Source organism: Mustela lutreola, chromosome 5 (genome assembly GCF_030435805.1).
Source record: "Mustela lutreola isolate mMusLut2 chromosome 5, mMusLut2.pri, whole genome shotgun sequence".
Taxonomy (NCBI): Eukaryota; Metazoa; Chordata; class Mammalia; order Carnivora; family Mustelidae; genus Mustela; species Mustela lutreola.
Window position 1 is genome coordinate 85846306 of NC_081294.1, and position 16252 is coordinate 85862557.

At 36.9% G+C, this 16252-nt stretch overlaps 1 protein-coding gene across 2 annotated transcripts in view; it reads left to right on the forward strand.

Annotated features, from left to right (window-relative positions):
* The first annotated feature begins 225 nt into the window (after window positions 1-225).
* DDX4 (DEAD-box helicase 4) overlaps window positions 226-16252 on the forward strand; it is a 75601-nt gene continuing 59574 nt past the window's right edge. For both annotated transcript variants that reach the window (XM_059175008.1, XM_059175009.1), the window contains exons 1-3: window positions 226-328; window positions 1124-1219; window positions 10875-10935. In XM_059175008.1, coding sequence (XP_059030991.1) covers window positions 1148-1219; window positions 10875-10935 — 133 coding nt within the window. In that variant the 5' untranslated portion in view covers window positions 226-328; window positions 1124-1147. The remainder of the gene's footprint in view (window positions 329-1123; window positions 1220-10874; window positions 10936-16252) is intronic.

Sequence of the window (16252 nt, forward strand, 5' to 3'; positions counted from 1 at the left end):
TCTCCAGATTGAAGACCCCACTCAAGAATCTGAAGAGAAGTGGCTCATGGCCAGTCACATTGTACACACAGGCCCAACGGGCCACTGTGGAAACAAGGTAGTGGGTCTGACCACAGCGACCTCAAATGCGAGCAAGTAGGGAACGCACGGCGGAGGTGGGGCGGGGTGACGCCGACGGTCTGAGCTCTGATTGGCTGGTGGCTCTCGTCGCCTGGTGCCATTTGTTGTTGAAGCTGCGCACCTGACGCAGTCGACGGCGTCCTGCACGTGCAGCCGTTTAAGCGGCGTCAGCGCCTGCGAGGACCCTGGGAGAGCAAGCCGCGGAGAGGTGAGTGCTCTGGCGCCTCCCTTCTCTGTGTGGGCCTCTGCCTGTCGCCTTGGACTTCCCGGTAGTGGGAGTTTGGGGTAGACAAAGAATAGATGGGACAGGTGGGGCTTGGGGCGGTCCTATGGGGCTTTTCCTTTTCCTGCCGGAAAGGGAACGCCGGAAGGGCTCAAGGCCTACAGAGGAGGCACAGGTTTTTGTGGGGCTTTTTTGTTTGTTTGTTTGTTTTGTTTTGTTTTGTTTTGTTTTTGCCCAGTGCCTGTGTGGCTTTTCTCTTAACGAGAATGTCAGCGGTAACTTCTGTGTACACACGCTCCTCAGAGTACTGGTTGACCACTGTTGGAAGGATAACCCATGTCTCCTACCCCGCCAGACTTAAAGGCGTTGGCCCCAGCTCTTCTCTCTTCCATTAAACTATCAAAGATTTCAAACTTTACAAAGATGTGTGAAGAGGGAATCTTTGAGGAGTAGTTGAAATTTTCCCCTTGCCCTTAATACCAATAAGCTGTTGGGGGGGAAGGCAACGGTGAACAGGTTTGGGGGAAAACCCTAAGCTAGATTGCTAGAATGATTAAGTTCAACTCATTTTTAAAGGTAAAAAAATGGGTATAAGGTAAGAAACAAAACTTCCCTCGTTTTGGAAACACTTTTGAGGAAGGTCAGCAGCTAGTTAAGTAGTTTCAGGAGGTGTATGTGAAATTATGGTAGTTTATGGTTTTAGATATATGATTCTGATCTAACAGGCCAAATATGCATGTGGTGTTGGTTTGTTTTTTGTTTTTGTTTTTATTTTTAAAGATAAAAATAGAACTGGAGGCCACCATGGGAGATGAAGATTGGGAAGCAGAAATAATCAAACCTCATATGTCTTCCTATGTTCCTGTTTTCGAGAAGGTAGTAACATTGAAAGTTTGTGATGATTAAATGCTATAGATTTTATCGAAGTTGAAAAATCACTGTGGTGGGAAAGTTATAAATCACAGTCTGTTTCAGTATGCTGTGCTTATCTCCATCTGATAGTTATTAACTGTCTTAGGGACAGCGAGGAAGAGGCACTCTAACCCTCAAATGAAGTAAAATATGTAATTTGATAATTAAAATAAATGTAATATTATTTACAATTTAAATGTCAATGATTTAGGATGTACTGTGGGTGGAAGCAGGCTGGTACAACTGTGGTTGAGTATGTCTGAGAGACACTTGAATTGAAAATTGAAAAATAGAATTTGGTGTTGGGTGATACTTTGAATTTTTAAAACTGGTTCCATACGTTATCTCTCAAGATAAGAATGTTAGGCTGATTGAGATGACATCAGCCCCTTGCTCTTCAAATGTGCTAATCTTCAGATCTTTTTCCTTAGTGGCATTTGGAGAGTTACATTGTAATTCACAAGAAGAGGCCTTGGAGTAGGTTTTTGGGTTTCAGTTCTGACTTGAAAATTGACTTAAAAAATTCTATTTTAGAAGTTAATGTATATGTATGTATTATATATTATGTATATATTTAGAAGTTAAAATATATTTTTTTAAAGATTTTATTTATTTATTTGACAGACAGAGAGATCACAAGTAGGCAGAGAGGCAGGCAGAGAGAGAGAGAGGAGGAAGCAGGCTCTCTGCTCAGCAGAGAGCCCGATGTGGGGCTCGATCCCAGGACCCCAGGATCATGACCTGAGCAGAAGGCAGAGGCCTTAACCCACTGAGCCACCCAGGCGCCCCAAGAAGTTAAAATATTTTAAGGGATTGTTTTTGCGTAAGTGTAATCTACTTGAAATGTCTCCAAAAACTGATTTTCTTTTCTTTCTTTTAGAGTTTCTAGTTTATGTTTATGCATTATGTTGATCAATTTTGATAAACACTGTATTTCAAGTGATGTCTTAGTGGAAGTTCTTATATCACACAAAAATATAAAATACATACTTTATTTGTTTTACCTGGATTTGATCTGTGTGTAAAATTTATTTCAAAATACTCAAGATAATAATATGATTTTTAACATTTTTCATTTTTTGGAACTTATTTAGAAATGACATATTTTATGTGTGTGTGTTTTTTTTAATGGTCCACTGCCTATCATAAAAATTCTATTACAGTATTGGGAAAAGAAGAGAAAAAAATCACTTAACAGTCTTAGCACAGACACTCTTATAAATTTTTAGTAAAGTTAATTCTTTTTTCCCCCAGTGATAGTACATAGTAGTATTTTTTTTAGATTATATTCCTTTTTTCTTTTAAAGATTTTATTTATTTGACAGAGATCACAAGTAGGCAGAGAGGCAGACAGAGAGAGAGGAAAGGAATCAGGCTCCCCACTGAACAGGGTGCAGATGTGGGGCTTAATCCCAGGACCCTGGGGTCATGACCTGAGCCGAAGGCAGAGGCTTTAACCCACTGAGCCACGCAGGCGCCCACATAGTAGTAGTTTTGATTCCAGCTTTTTCACTCTTTGGCACTAACTATTCCATATTACTACTAATTTCCTAGAAATAATTTCTTATGGTTGCATAATATTATTTCATGGAATGGCTCTACCATAATATAATTGATTTTCTGTTGGTGGGAGTTTAAGATGTTAGCTTTCCACTGTAATGTTGTCATGAATATCTACATTTTAATTTAGGAGTATTATTTTTTGTTTTAATTCAGGAGTACTTTTTTTCAGAAACAGAATTACTCGGTCAAAATGTATTTTATGGTTCTTTTTACCCCTGGTTCTCAATAGGTTTGTTATATTACAAAGTTTGATTCACAGATACAGACTTTTTCATTTGAACTTTAATAATCACCTAGTATTTATTTCTTCTTAGTCTGAGATTTTTGTCTTCATTATGTATTCTTCAAATAGTACACTAGACTGTAATATGTTGTGCATGTTTATTGCGTGGGATGTCTGAAATTGGGGATGGTTGGCTGTCAGAGCTGTCAGTTTACCTTTTTGAAGTAGTTTTGCTATTTAGTAACCGACCTTGTTTCTTAATGTTAAGAATACTAAATAGAGTGTTAATGCTAATTTTACCTTATGGTTCTTAATACATTTGTGTGGGGCCAATTTGTAAATTTTTTGCATTGTCTGCAAACTTAAATCCTGGTGCTGGTTGAACAGTTAGTTATCTGGCCTAGTTGACTTGAAGGAACATGATGCAGTCAGTGGCTTTGTCTGTCTGCCTTGGTTGAAAAAAAAAAAGTGCAGAAAGTGAGGATGAATACGTGATATGTATGTGTGGGAGAGATCTGAGGTCTTCTATTCAACCCGGTTTCATTTAAAGGTACCATTTTGATTGGCTGTTCTGAATATCTATTTTAAGAGACAGCTGAGATTTTGTTTTTTTTAAAAATTTGTCTTGGCTCCTCAACTGTCTTGGATTGATATTTTAGAGAATATCTGATCAGCCTTGGATTGATATTTTAGAGAATATCTGATCAGCCTTTCCTGACTACTTTTCAGTTTTTTTTTTTTGAGACTTAATAGTTACCCATGCTTATGTAATTTTGAACTAATAGGCCACTGTTCTGATAGCTGTTGGAACTTCCTAAATACAGATTTTGAAGATGGTATACCACCTGGGTGTGGAACAGTGCAAAATGTGAGATTAAAAAATATTTGCTAATCTAGTAATGATGTAGTCCATACATCTCAGTTGTTAGGCAGTTGCACACTGCAAGCAAGTTTGTTGGGATGAGTGTTGGAATGGATGAATATGGTGAATAATAGTATACTGTATTTGCTTACTAGCTGTGTAATGAATTCTTCTTAATAGATGACCATGAGAGAAAGTCTCTACAGTGATTTCTTCTGTCTCATTATCTGCCTTTTTGGTGGCACACTTCAGAAGGCAAATACTCTTGTGATTAAAGCAAACATAGCTTGAGATAACTGGTCCACCCACAATTAAAAAATTTTTTTTTTAAGTAGGCTCCATGCCCAGCGTGGAGCTCAGTGCAGAGCTTGAACTCACAACCCTGAGATCAAGACCTCAGCCGATATCAAGAATCAGACACTTAACTGACTGAGACACTCAGGTGCCCCCACAATTATAATTTTATTAAGCAGTACTAGCAACGTTTATAATAATTGTCTAGATAAGAAAATAAAATTCAAGGCTTCTTTGTTCCCATTCACACTATGGTTCTGAAGTAGCAGGAAAAAATGTGGCTCTTGGACATCACTGAATTGGCAGAACTGAGGAAGCTGAAATGCTAGAGCCTGAGAGACTGTAAACAGTTTCTGCTTATAATCATCACTGAGATATGGGAGGATATTGTGTGTCCTATTAGAAAACAGGGAAATTCTTGTTTGTTGCTAAATACATGTAACTTGTGGACACCAGTCAAAATGGTCATCCAAATAAAAGTCCAGGTGTCAAGCTTGAAGGAAAGATCTCTAACTCATCTTTAAAATCTAAATAATGGAGGGCGCTTGGGTGGCTCAGTCATCAAGCATCTGCCTTTGGCTCAGGTCATGATCCTAGGGACCTGGAATTGAGACCCACACTGGGCTCCCTGCTCAGCAGGAAGCCTGCGTCTCCCTCTCCCACTTCTGCTGTTTGTGTCCCCCCTCTCGGTGTTTCTCTTTCTGTCAAATAAATCTTTAAAAAAATTAAATAGTGGACCTGTGGACCTGAGAATATAGTGATAGAAAGGTATGAGAAGGCTGAGGAGAATGGCAGAGATGTTGGTAAAGTAGGTCTGGAAGATAGAGGAAACTGAATCCTTTTGAAGAAGTTCAGCAGCTTACAGCCATTAGTTTCTAGTCAGCTTATCAAGATTGCCTGATTCCAGAGAGAAGGTGAAACTAGAGAGCCTTTTGTTTTCTGTGTTTCTCTGACTATACTCTGTCCTCATTTGGTCTAGGTTTCTCTCATAGTATGGGGTAGATGATTTCACTCTGCGTTTTGATTGTTAAAAGTTTTTGTTTGGGGAAATAACTTTTATTTGGAAAATGTTATCACATACAGAAATTAGGGCCTAGATTGTGAGCTCTTAGAGTAGTCACATTTGTTCCTAGCTTTGGTAGTTACCTCTAAATTTTGAGGTTTTTTGCTCTTTCTTGTGTGACGTGCTAGTTCTCTTGAACTTTGGGTATGTGTGTGATATCTGAGACTCGGGAGTTGGAGTTCTTCAGCCCTGGAAGTGCTGAAGTAGCTGCTGTAATTTTAGAAGTTGTCATATACCAATTGCTGAAGAAAGGGAAAAAAGACCAGACTTCAGCTTGGGTTGGGAACGGGGCTGACCTAGCTAGGACTGATCAGTCAGAAGAAGGGATATAGAATAATATTTTCTGTATTTTGGGACTTTAATTTATGTGTCAAACCAAAGAAGGAGACATGCTTTGTCTGAAATTAAAATTTTTTTCCCCAAGATTTCATTCACCTATTTGACAGAGAGATCACAAGTTGGCAGAGAAGCAGGCAGAATGAGAGGGAGAAGCAGGCTCCCCACCAAGCAGAGAGCCCGATGTGGGGCTTGAGCCCAGGGCCCTGAGATCATGACCTGAGCCGAAGGCAGAGTATTAGCCCACTGAGCCATCCAGATGCCCCTGAAATTTAAATTTTAAAATTTTTATGAAGCACACTATTTGGCACAACCCTGTCTGATCTGTTTATTTGGACAACCTATGTCAGCTTTATTTGACATGGAACCTAGAATAGGAAATGAAATCTTGGTATTCTATATAAATTGATACAGTACTCTGTTGCATTTGAGGGGATTCTGGCTATAAAATGAAAGAAATATTTGCTAAGGACTTTAGGGGTCTGGGGGAAGAAAACATGGAGCTATCTGCATTGGACCCCATATTGGAAAGGGAAGAGGCATCTTCAGGGTTCACAAACTGTCCAGCTGTGAACTTATTGATTTGGGTATTTGAACTTATTCATTTGGGTATCAGAACTGACAAGTTTTTGAGATCAAAACCTTATTGCATTAAAAAAACAAAATAAAAGCTTACCATGTTGATGGAAGTATTCACTGGCTTAAAAACATAAAAAGACCTAAAAAATGTGATATTTTAGAAGTGAAAATACTGAATACATACAAAGTTAAAAGAAATGTGTTCACCAAAATGCAAATGGATTATTTGCAGCTGCATATGAGAACCCTATGTGTAAAACATTTTGAAAATTCTAAATTGGCTTATTTGAATCATCCAGTGAAATTTTATTGAGCCCTATTAGGTGTTGGGGATAGTGGCGCACCTGATAGATAAATTGCATAACAAGGTATTAGTTTCCCAAGGTCAGAAGTTAGAAATCTAGGTATCATCAGGGCTGTCTTCCTTCTGCAGGTTCTAGGAGAGAATCCATAGCCTCCTCCAGCATTCTGGTAGTAATAGGCATTTTCTGGTTTGTGGCTACATCTCTTTCTGCTCCATCTTCATGGCTGCCTGTGTGTGTGTGTCTCTTAACTGTTTTTGTCTCTCATAAGGACATTTGTGGTGACATTTAGAGCCTATACAGACGATCCAGAGCAATCTCATTTCAAAGTCTAATGTTTAATTACCTTTACAACAGCTCTTTTTCCAAATAAAGTAACATTTACAAGTTTCAGGGTTTATTACTTAATGTCTTTAGGTAGCCATTTTTCAGCCCACTACAGATAGTATGGCTAAGTACAGTGAGATAAGACAAGAGTGGTAGAAAATGAACTCACAGAGGGAAAGGAGACCTAAGGTAATTGTGGACTTAAGAGTTAATAAGATTTGCTTGACTGGGTATGGGGAGTGAAAGAGCGTAATCAAGGATGATGGCTAGGTTTTAAAATTTTATTTATTTATTTTATGGAAGTATAGTTGAAACAATGTTTCATTAGCTTCAGGTATACAATAATGATTTGACAAGTCTGTATGTTAGGATGTGCTCATACTAGAGTAGCTACCATCTGTAACCATATAATAGCATTACAAGACCATTGAGTATATTCCCCGTGCTGTACCATAGATTTTAAAATTTAAGCAACTAGATGGATGATGGTGCCATTAGCCGAAATGGAGAATCTATGAAAGATGCACAGCTTTTCTTTTTTTTTTTTGTGCCCCAGCATCTTATTTTCATTTATTTATTTATTTATTTTTATTATGTTCATTTATCCAACTGATGTACAAGCTTTGGAGGGGTCAAAACAAAGAATGTTGTGATTGTTGTGTTGACTATGAAAGTGTAAGTAAAGATACCAGTCAGTAGGTTATATGAATTTGTTGCCTAGAAGAGGGATCAGAGCTATATATATAAATTTGGTAATTATCTGCATAATAATGGGATTTAAAGCTGTGAGATTGGGTAGAGTTGCATAGTGTAAAACAGACTTAAAGGGATTTACCCTGGGTACTCCCAACTTGAGTGGCTCCAAGGAAAAATGGGATATAAGAAAGTGGACAGAGCAGCTGTAGACATTTTACTTTAAGAGAGGCAGAGAAATGGTACAGTAGCTAAAGGGAATATGAAATTTATTTTTAAAAATATCCTCAAGGTTATGAGAAAGGTTAGGAATTTTTTTATGATGTTTTATTTCAAAATTTGCCTTGGGGGTGCCTGGGTGGCTCAGTGGGTTAAAGCCTCTGTCTTCGGCTCAGGTCATGATCCCAGGGTCCTGGGATCGAGCTCCGTATCAGGCTCTCTGTTCCTCAGAGAGCCTGCTTTCTCCTCTCTCTCTGCCTGCCTCTGCCTACTTGTGATCTCTGTCTGTTGAATAAATAAATAAAAAACCTTTTAAGAAAAAAAAAATTTTGCCTCGGAATTTCTGAATTCTGTGTATGTGGAATACTAAATTCCACAGCTTGAAGATCACCTAATCCTAATAGTTTTTAAGTTCTTGAATGCAGAAGTGTCTCATTACCCTTATTAGCTTTATCACACTTAAACCAGCCCTTGTTTGGATTTTCTTCATCCAATAATACTTTGACCACTAAAAATTTTTTTAAAAGTCTTCAGAATATCACTTTAAAGAGGGAAAAGTGGATCACTCTTCTTAATGTTTTATTTATTTAAAAACATTTTTTTTAAAACATGCTGTGTCTTGTGTTCTGACTTTCCAGTTCATCACAGTCAGGTTCTTAAAAGCCTAATTATCTCATGGGATATTTGTTTTAATGTCTATGGTAATTATAAATTGCAACTTTTTGCTGTAGTAATTACCAAAAGCCCAAGGCATTTTAACTATGATGTATTGCCTTTCTGTTCTTAATAACTCAGAAAATAATTGGATGACTCTTGAGCTTTATAATAGTAGTTTTTAAAGTTATTCAGTGTCTTCTGTAGAGGAAATTTTAGAAAATAAGTATGACTAGTGCACTACCTCTAGCTTTTGGTTTATTTAAAGGAATTCATTTGAAGAAATGTGACTATTCTAATATAATCAGTTATTAATTAAGATATCACCTGTAAGTTTTAGGTCAACTTTCATTTTTAAATTATTGAGTTCTGCATTTCATTTGCAAGAATTTGAGAATTGCGTTCTGTAAGTTTTGTTGTAAGTAGAGAAAGCTTATGTGAGGTTAACGTAAGGAGTCAGTTAATGACGATAAGGACAGCCTAGGCATTACAAGTGAGAAGAAAGTTACACAAGGTGTTGTTAACACAAAGATACACTGAAAATGTTGGAATATTCCCACATTAATTTGACATTTAGGCATTGAATTAATAACAGAAGTTGAATTTTCTGAGCCCAACAGAAATGCAAATATACCACTACAAATGTAATATATATGCATTAATAGCGAATACATTTTTTGGAGACTAAAGTAGGGAAAATATTTGAGAGCATCAACAAAAGTCTTCAACTGTTGCTGTGACAAGTTTGATTGAAATTAACTTGAATATTCTGAAGCTGACATGAACCACTTCTTTGTATTTACACTGTACTTGCAATGTATATATATAGGTGTATTGTCTTTAGTGCCTCAGTGATGTGTTGTTTTCTTTATTTTAGAGTGAACTCCTTTTTAAAAACCATGAACACATAAATTTATTTCCCTTTATATAAACACAATGGAAGTTTAAAAAAAAAAGATTTTATTGATTTATGTGAGATGGCGTGTGCACTCAAGGACAAGTGCAGGGAATTGTCAGAAGGAGAGGGAGCAGCAGACTCTGCCAAGTGGGGAGCCCAGTGTGGGACTCAGTCGCAGGACCTTGAGACTTTGAGATGATCTGAGCTGAAGGCAGACATTTAACTGAGCCACCTAGGTGCCCCAACACAATTGAAATATTTTCTGTTTTTGTTTTTAAATATTTTATTTTTACTTATTTATTTGAGAGAGAGAGACACATAGTGACAGAGATAATGAGAGAGAGCACAAGCTGAGAGGAGAGGGAGAAGCAGGTTTCTGCTGAGCGCAATATGGGGCTTGATACCAGGACCCTAGGATCATGACCTGAGCCGAAGGTAGACACTTAACTGACTGAGCCACCCAAGTTTTAGCAATAAAACAGCTGAGGTTTTAGCAATAAAATCCTGTAGTACTGTGCTGTTACCTATTGCTCTCCTTCTCCACTATACTTTATTCTGTGAGGTGTTGTTGAGTAAAATGTAAAATACTGAAGCTTAAAAAATATATTGGCAGGCATTAATTTATTCATGTGTTACTTTGGTCAGATTTTATTTATATAATAATAATGATTATTATACTTTCCAAGTATATGGGTGGATAAACTTTTTTTTTAATTTTTTTATTTTTTATAAACATATATTTTTATCCCCAGGTCTGTGAATCAGCAGGTTTACACACTTCACAGCATTCACCAAAGCACATACCCTCCCCAATGTCCATAATCCCACCCCCTTCTCCCAAACCCCCTCCCCCCAGCAACCCTCAGTTTGTTTTGTGAGATTAAGAGTCACTTATGGTTTGTCTCCCTCCCAATCCCATCTTGTTTCATTTATTCTTCTCCTACCCACTTAAGCTCCCATGTTGCATCACCACTTTAAGTCAGATGTTGGCAGACTCTTCCCATAAAGGGCTAGATGGTAAATATTTTAAACTTTGCAGGCTTAATGATCTCTGTTGTAACTTGGTTATTGTGGTGGGAAAGCAGCCATAGAGATATCTAGATGAACAAGGGTGACTATGTTCCAATAAAATTACATGAAAACTGGTGGGTCACCAGATTTGCCTCATGAATGTAGTTTGCTAATCACTGTTTTAAGTGATAATATGCTATGCATTCAGGGCACCTGGGTGACTCAGTCATTAATCATCTGCCTTCTGCTCAGGTCAAGATCCCAGGGTCCTGGGATGGGGCAGCATTGGGCTCCCTGCTCAGCGGAAAGAATGTTTCTCCATTTGCTACTCCCTCTGCCACTCCCCCTGCTTGTGTTCCTTTTCTCCGTGTCTTTCTCTGTCAAATAAATAAATAAGTTATTCAAAAAAACATGCTATAAATTCAGTGTTAAAGTGAAGTCTTGGAATAATTAATAAAGTAACAAGTGACCCGGAAATCTGATACTCTGCTTTGTTTTGTTTGGAACAATGCCTGGTTATTAAAGTTTTCTAGTATTTATGGTGGTGCATTTTTATTTTCAAAATAGAAAATGAGTTTTTTCTTCCTTGTTACAGGATAGGTATTCTTCTGGAGCAAATGGAGACACTTTTAACAGGACTCCAGCTTCATCATCAGGTATGTGTTAAGGCAAAAAGATGGGACCCTTTTGAAGTTAAGGGCTTCATCTAGTGAATAAAGAGCAGATTAGTAGACATCTTGTAAAGAGTGTTAAATTTCTGTGAGAATTTATTGTTTGGATGTTTTAGGATGAGGGCCACTTTTAACTGGAGGAAGAGAGAAAAGAGACAGTGTAGTGCTATGGATCATTATTTGATTTTGTGGGTGTCCTATAGAACATTACCCAAACTGGAAGTTGCATATTTGGCTTTCAGACTGCTAGAGAATCGTCAGGATTCCTGAAATAAGGGAGTAGGAGGTGGAACTACTAGGGTTTGTTTGTTTGTTCGTTCTTTCTTTCTCCAGTGTAAATATTAAACAACACACTACTGTACAAGCAATGGGCTGAATAAGAAATCCACCAGCAAATCAAAGAGTGGCTCAAAACAAAATAAAATGAAAATACAGCATTCCAAAACCCACGGGATGCAGCAAAAGCTGATGTTAGAGTGAAATTTTCACTATAAATGCTGTATTAAGAAAAAAGTTTGGGACACCTGGATGGCTCAGTCATTTAAGTGTCTGAGGCTTGGTTTTGGCTCAGGTCATGATCTCAGGGTCATGAGACTGAGCCCTGCTGAGCATGAAGCCTGGTTGAGACCACCTCCTGTCCCCTGCCCCCAGCTCTCATGAATGTGTTCTTTAGCTGAAAAAACTACATCAAAAACTAATGATGTACTATATGTTGGCTAGTTGAATTTAAATTAAAAATAAATAAAAGGGATAATATTCATAATCATGATAAACCCTCAAAAAATAAGTAAATGAATAAAATCTAAAAATAAAAAATTCAAATAAACAACATTACACTACAAAGAACTAGAAAAAGAAGAAAGAAAAAACTAAACTGAAATTTAGTAGAAGAGGGAAATAACAAAGAAAAATTATAAATAAATAAAAAAGAGACCAGAATAAACAATAACATAACACTGAAAGTAATGACCGATTAAAAAGAAAAAAGCCCCGAAATTGGCAACGTTTTAACTACATTAATTAAGAAAACAAAGAAGACTCAAAACCAAAATGAGGAATGAAAGAGAATACAATATAACAGATAACCACAGAAATACATAGTATGATAACAGATTACTATAAACAGTTAACTACTAACAAATCAGATAACTTAGGAAAACAAAACAGATAATTCCTAAAAAACACATAAGTTACCAGGATTGAATCATGAATCTTAAATCCAAGAAATAGGATATTTTCTTACACCAATAAGAAGAATGAAAGTTCACCGGCCCAGAAAAGCCCAAGACCAAATGGTTTCATTGGTGAATTCTAGCAAACATTGAAAAAAAATGAAGGACACTCTTTATTGAAATTTTACAAATAATATAAAGACAGTACTGCTTTACATGAAGCCAGTACTGCTCTGATGCCAAAGCAGGATGAAAATAAGAACAAAAAAGTCTAGTTTGTCTGATAGAAGTTTTGCTACTCTTTCTTTTGACATCCATTTGTGTGATAAATATTCTCTATCCCTTCACTTTCAATCTGTAGGTATCTTTAGGTCTGAAATCGGTCTCATGTAGGCTCTAAGGTTGTTGAAGCAAATTGCAATAGAGGGAGGTTGTTAGGATTATACCTATTTCTGCTAGTCCTGTGATAACGTCAGGATATCATGCATTTCTTTGGGATCTGAAAACTAATTTTAAAAAGGTTGGAAAAGAATAAGAGGAACAAGTTGAGATAATGGAGCCACTGTTTTTTCCCCCACCACTTATTTCTAGCTGGGTTGCCTAAATGTTTTATAGATTTGTTGGGGATGGGAAGGGCACAAGTGGTAGGACTTGGGTTAAGAAGTTAAACTCACAGCAGTAGTCTTCATTTTGTTGAAATCCAAAGTTGGCTGAAGTGCTATTTCTTTCTTTCTTTATTTTTTTTTTAAAGATTTTATTTATTTACTTAACAGACAAAAATCACAAGTAGGCCGAGAGACAGGCAGAGAGAGAGGGGAGACAGGTTCCCTGCTGAGCAGAGAGCCTGATGCTCTCAATCCCAGGACCCTGAGATCATGACCTGAGCCGAAGGCAGAGGCTTAACCCACTGAGCCACCCAGGCGCCCCTGAAGTGTTATTTCTACTGTATCTTTTCCGGTTTTACTGTGGTAAAATATATGTAACATAAGGTTTACCACTTTCACCATTTTTAAGTGTACATTTCAGTGGCATTGCTGTGCAACCATCACCATCATCCACTTCTAGAACTTTTTCATCTTCCTAAACTGAAACTTCATTCCCATTAAACAGTAACTCCCCAGTCCCTCCTCTCCTCAGTTCCTGGCAACCACTATTCTACTTTCTGTTGCATCTCAATTACTATGAATTTACTGAGTCTCTGGATTTGTGTAACTACCACTTTTAATTTTACTGTAGTGCAAGAGAGAGAGCCCAGTGGCACCAGGTAGTTATATCGTTTCTTTTATCAAAACTTAGTGGAAGAGGTAAAACGTTTTAGAGTCAAGGTAGCTACCAGGTCACTGAAGCCTGTCTTAAAGTGAAAAACCCTGTGGAAAGATAGATTATAAAATGTGAAAGAGAATTTGAGAGCAAGAGTTCATCAGGTTAAAGCAAATTTTATTCCCCTGTTCACCTTCAGTTCAAAATAATTATCTTGATAGCAGTTAAGTTTAGAAGAGATGATTTTGCTATTGTCAAGAAGCTTTTATCTTTCATAAACATTTAAAAGTACTGGTTTAATATAGAATTCAGATTGTGGAAAGTTGATGAAATTGCTGCCTGCTGAAACCCCAGCAAAAGTCTAACTTTGCATGTAGTGAAAAGAATTGCCATGAGTACCCCAATGTTCATAACAGAAGTGGCCACAATCGTCAAAATGTGGCAAGAGCCAAGATGCCCTTCAACAGGTGAATGGATAAAGAAGATATGGTCCATATATACAATGGAATATTACACCTCCTTCAGAAAGGATGAATACCCAACATCGTGTCCACATGGATGGGAGTGGGGGAGATTATGCAGAGTGAAATAAGTCAAGCAGAGAAAATCAGTTATCATATGGTTTCACTTACTTGTGGAGCATAAGGTATAACATGGAGGACATTAGGAGAAAGAAAGGAAAAATGAATTGGGGGAAATCGGAGGTGGAGTTGAAGCATGAGAGGCTGTGGCCTCTGAGAAGCAAACTGAGGGACTTGGAAGGGAAGTGGGTGAGATGATGGGTAAGCTTAGTGGTGCATATTAAGGAGGGCTCATATTGTATGGAGCACTGTGTGTGGTATATAAACAATGAATCTTGGAACACTGAAAAATAAAATTTTTTAAAAAGGCTAACTTTGTTTCAGTTCTCTGAACCACATGCATGTATGTGTACTTGGAATAGCCAAAAAAGACAAATAGGTAAAAGTAATTGTCTATTTGCATAGATTATTGTGTAATCAGGAGAAACCTTGTTCTTTGAGGTATTGAAAGCCAGTTTTTGTAAAGGAAATAAAGTTTAGGTCTGTAGTATATCCAAAGCACACAACATTGTTTTGTGGTGAAATCTTCAAGCAACTAGATTGAAATAGCCACCAACCGAAAGCCAGGACTTGTTTTAGCATTAGATCTCTGAATGTTTAGGCAAATGAAATTAAATTAGGTAATGAAAAATGTCCAGAAGGAGCTAATCAGGCAATTTGCAGGTACTTTTGTAGCTCTTTTTAAATTAAAAATTTTTTTTTCATAGAAAATCCTTTGTTTTTTAAATTAGAGAAATGCATATCAGGCTAATGAATGTATCTAAGCCAATCCCTAAGTATGCATTTGGAAGAAAAAAACAACTTAAATTGCAGACTTGTTCAAAAGAGAGAAAATGATGTGAGGTTTTGGCCCCCAGATTAAGGCGTTATTGGGAGTTTGTTGATTCTGATGTTTTAGATTTTTGCATATGTTCCTACATTAATAATTGTATTCCAGTGGCTATCATATACATGTTCTTAAAAGTTTTTTATTGAAATATAGTTGACATTTAGTGTTACATTAGTTTCATGGGTACAATATAGTGATGCCACAAGTTTATACATGATGCTGTGTTCACAAGTATAGCTACCATCTGTCACCATACAATGCTATTGCAGTACCATTGACTATATTCTCTAAGCTTTTTTTCCTGTGATTTATTCATTCTATAACTGGAAGCCTGTACACATTCCTTTGTATCGGAAGTACCTGTCTTGCTTTTCCTTTGCTTACCTACCCTTCAACACCCTTTTCATAATCTTAAATGGAATCTTGTTATACTGCGTCTTGCTTTTACTTAATGATAGTCGTAAAACCCCTCCTAAGTCAACTGGGTACAATCTCATTCTTGCAAAATTCAGTGGAAAAAATTCATGTTACCTGGTTTTAAAATGTCACATCATAAGTTCACAGCTTACAGTTGAAAATGTTTAGTTCCCTTTCTCATTCATCATTTGACTTAGTACAGGAGTATTTAGCCTCTTCCCTTCCCCCAGCAACCTCCCTCATACTTCTTCCCTTCCTATTCTCATAGCTACACTTTTTGCTTAAAGATCCGAATTCGTATTCTATATCAGCATGACTGTATATGTATCATTCACATTTGAGCCATGCAATATATTATGATTACATTTCTTTTATTATTCACTCTTCTGTTTTGGTTTTATTACACTTACTACCTCATTTTGTTTACTTGTTACTTGGTTTTGTGTATTGCTAATTCACTCACAGAACTCCCTGCCAGAAGCACAGATACCCAGTCATCTAGTTTCTAAAAAATATATTGATCTTTCAGCTTTATTTTTTTAAAAGCCTCATCTTTAATTCCTCTATCCATCCTTCCAGTATAGACTTGCTGCTCTTTAGGCTGTCATCCTAAAAATTAATAACTTTACCTCTTTTCTGTATCATGTTCCATTTTGCATGGATCCCGTTTTGTTTATTTATTTATTTTTTCATCTCCTCACTTGAGTTGAGTCTGTTTTCCTTCATCTTCAGAAAGGCCAGTTAGGTAATAAATATGAGATATTACAAATGTCTTTACCTTCATGCTTAATTAATTAAGAGTAAAGTTTTAAGTTGGAAATAATTTCCCCTAAAAACTTTATACTGCTTTATTATACATGAAATTCTAATGAAGCTTGAGAAGTTTGATAATCTGAGTTCTGGTCACTAGTATATGATTCTTTTTCTAAACTCTTCCAAAGTTCTAGGATCTTCATTTTCTGAATATTGAAAATTTAATGATTATGAACTGGATGTGGACTTTCTAATTATCGAGCAAGATGCTTAGTGGGCCTGTTAGGTCT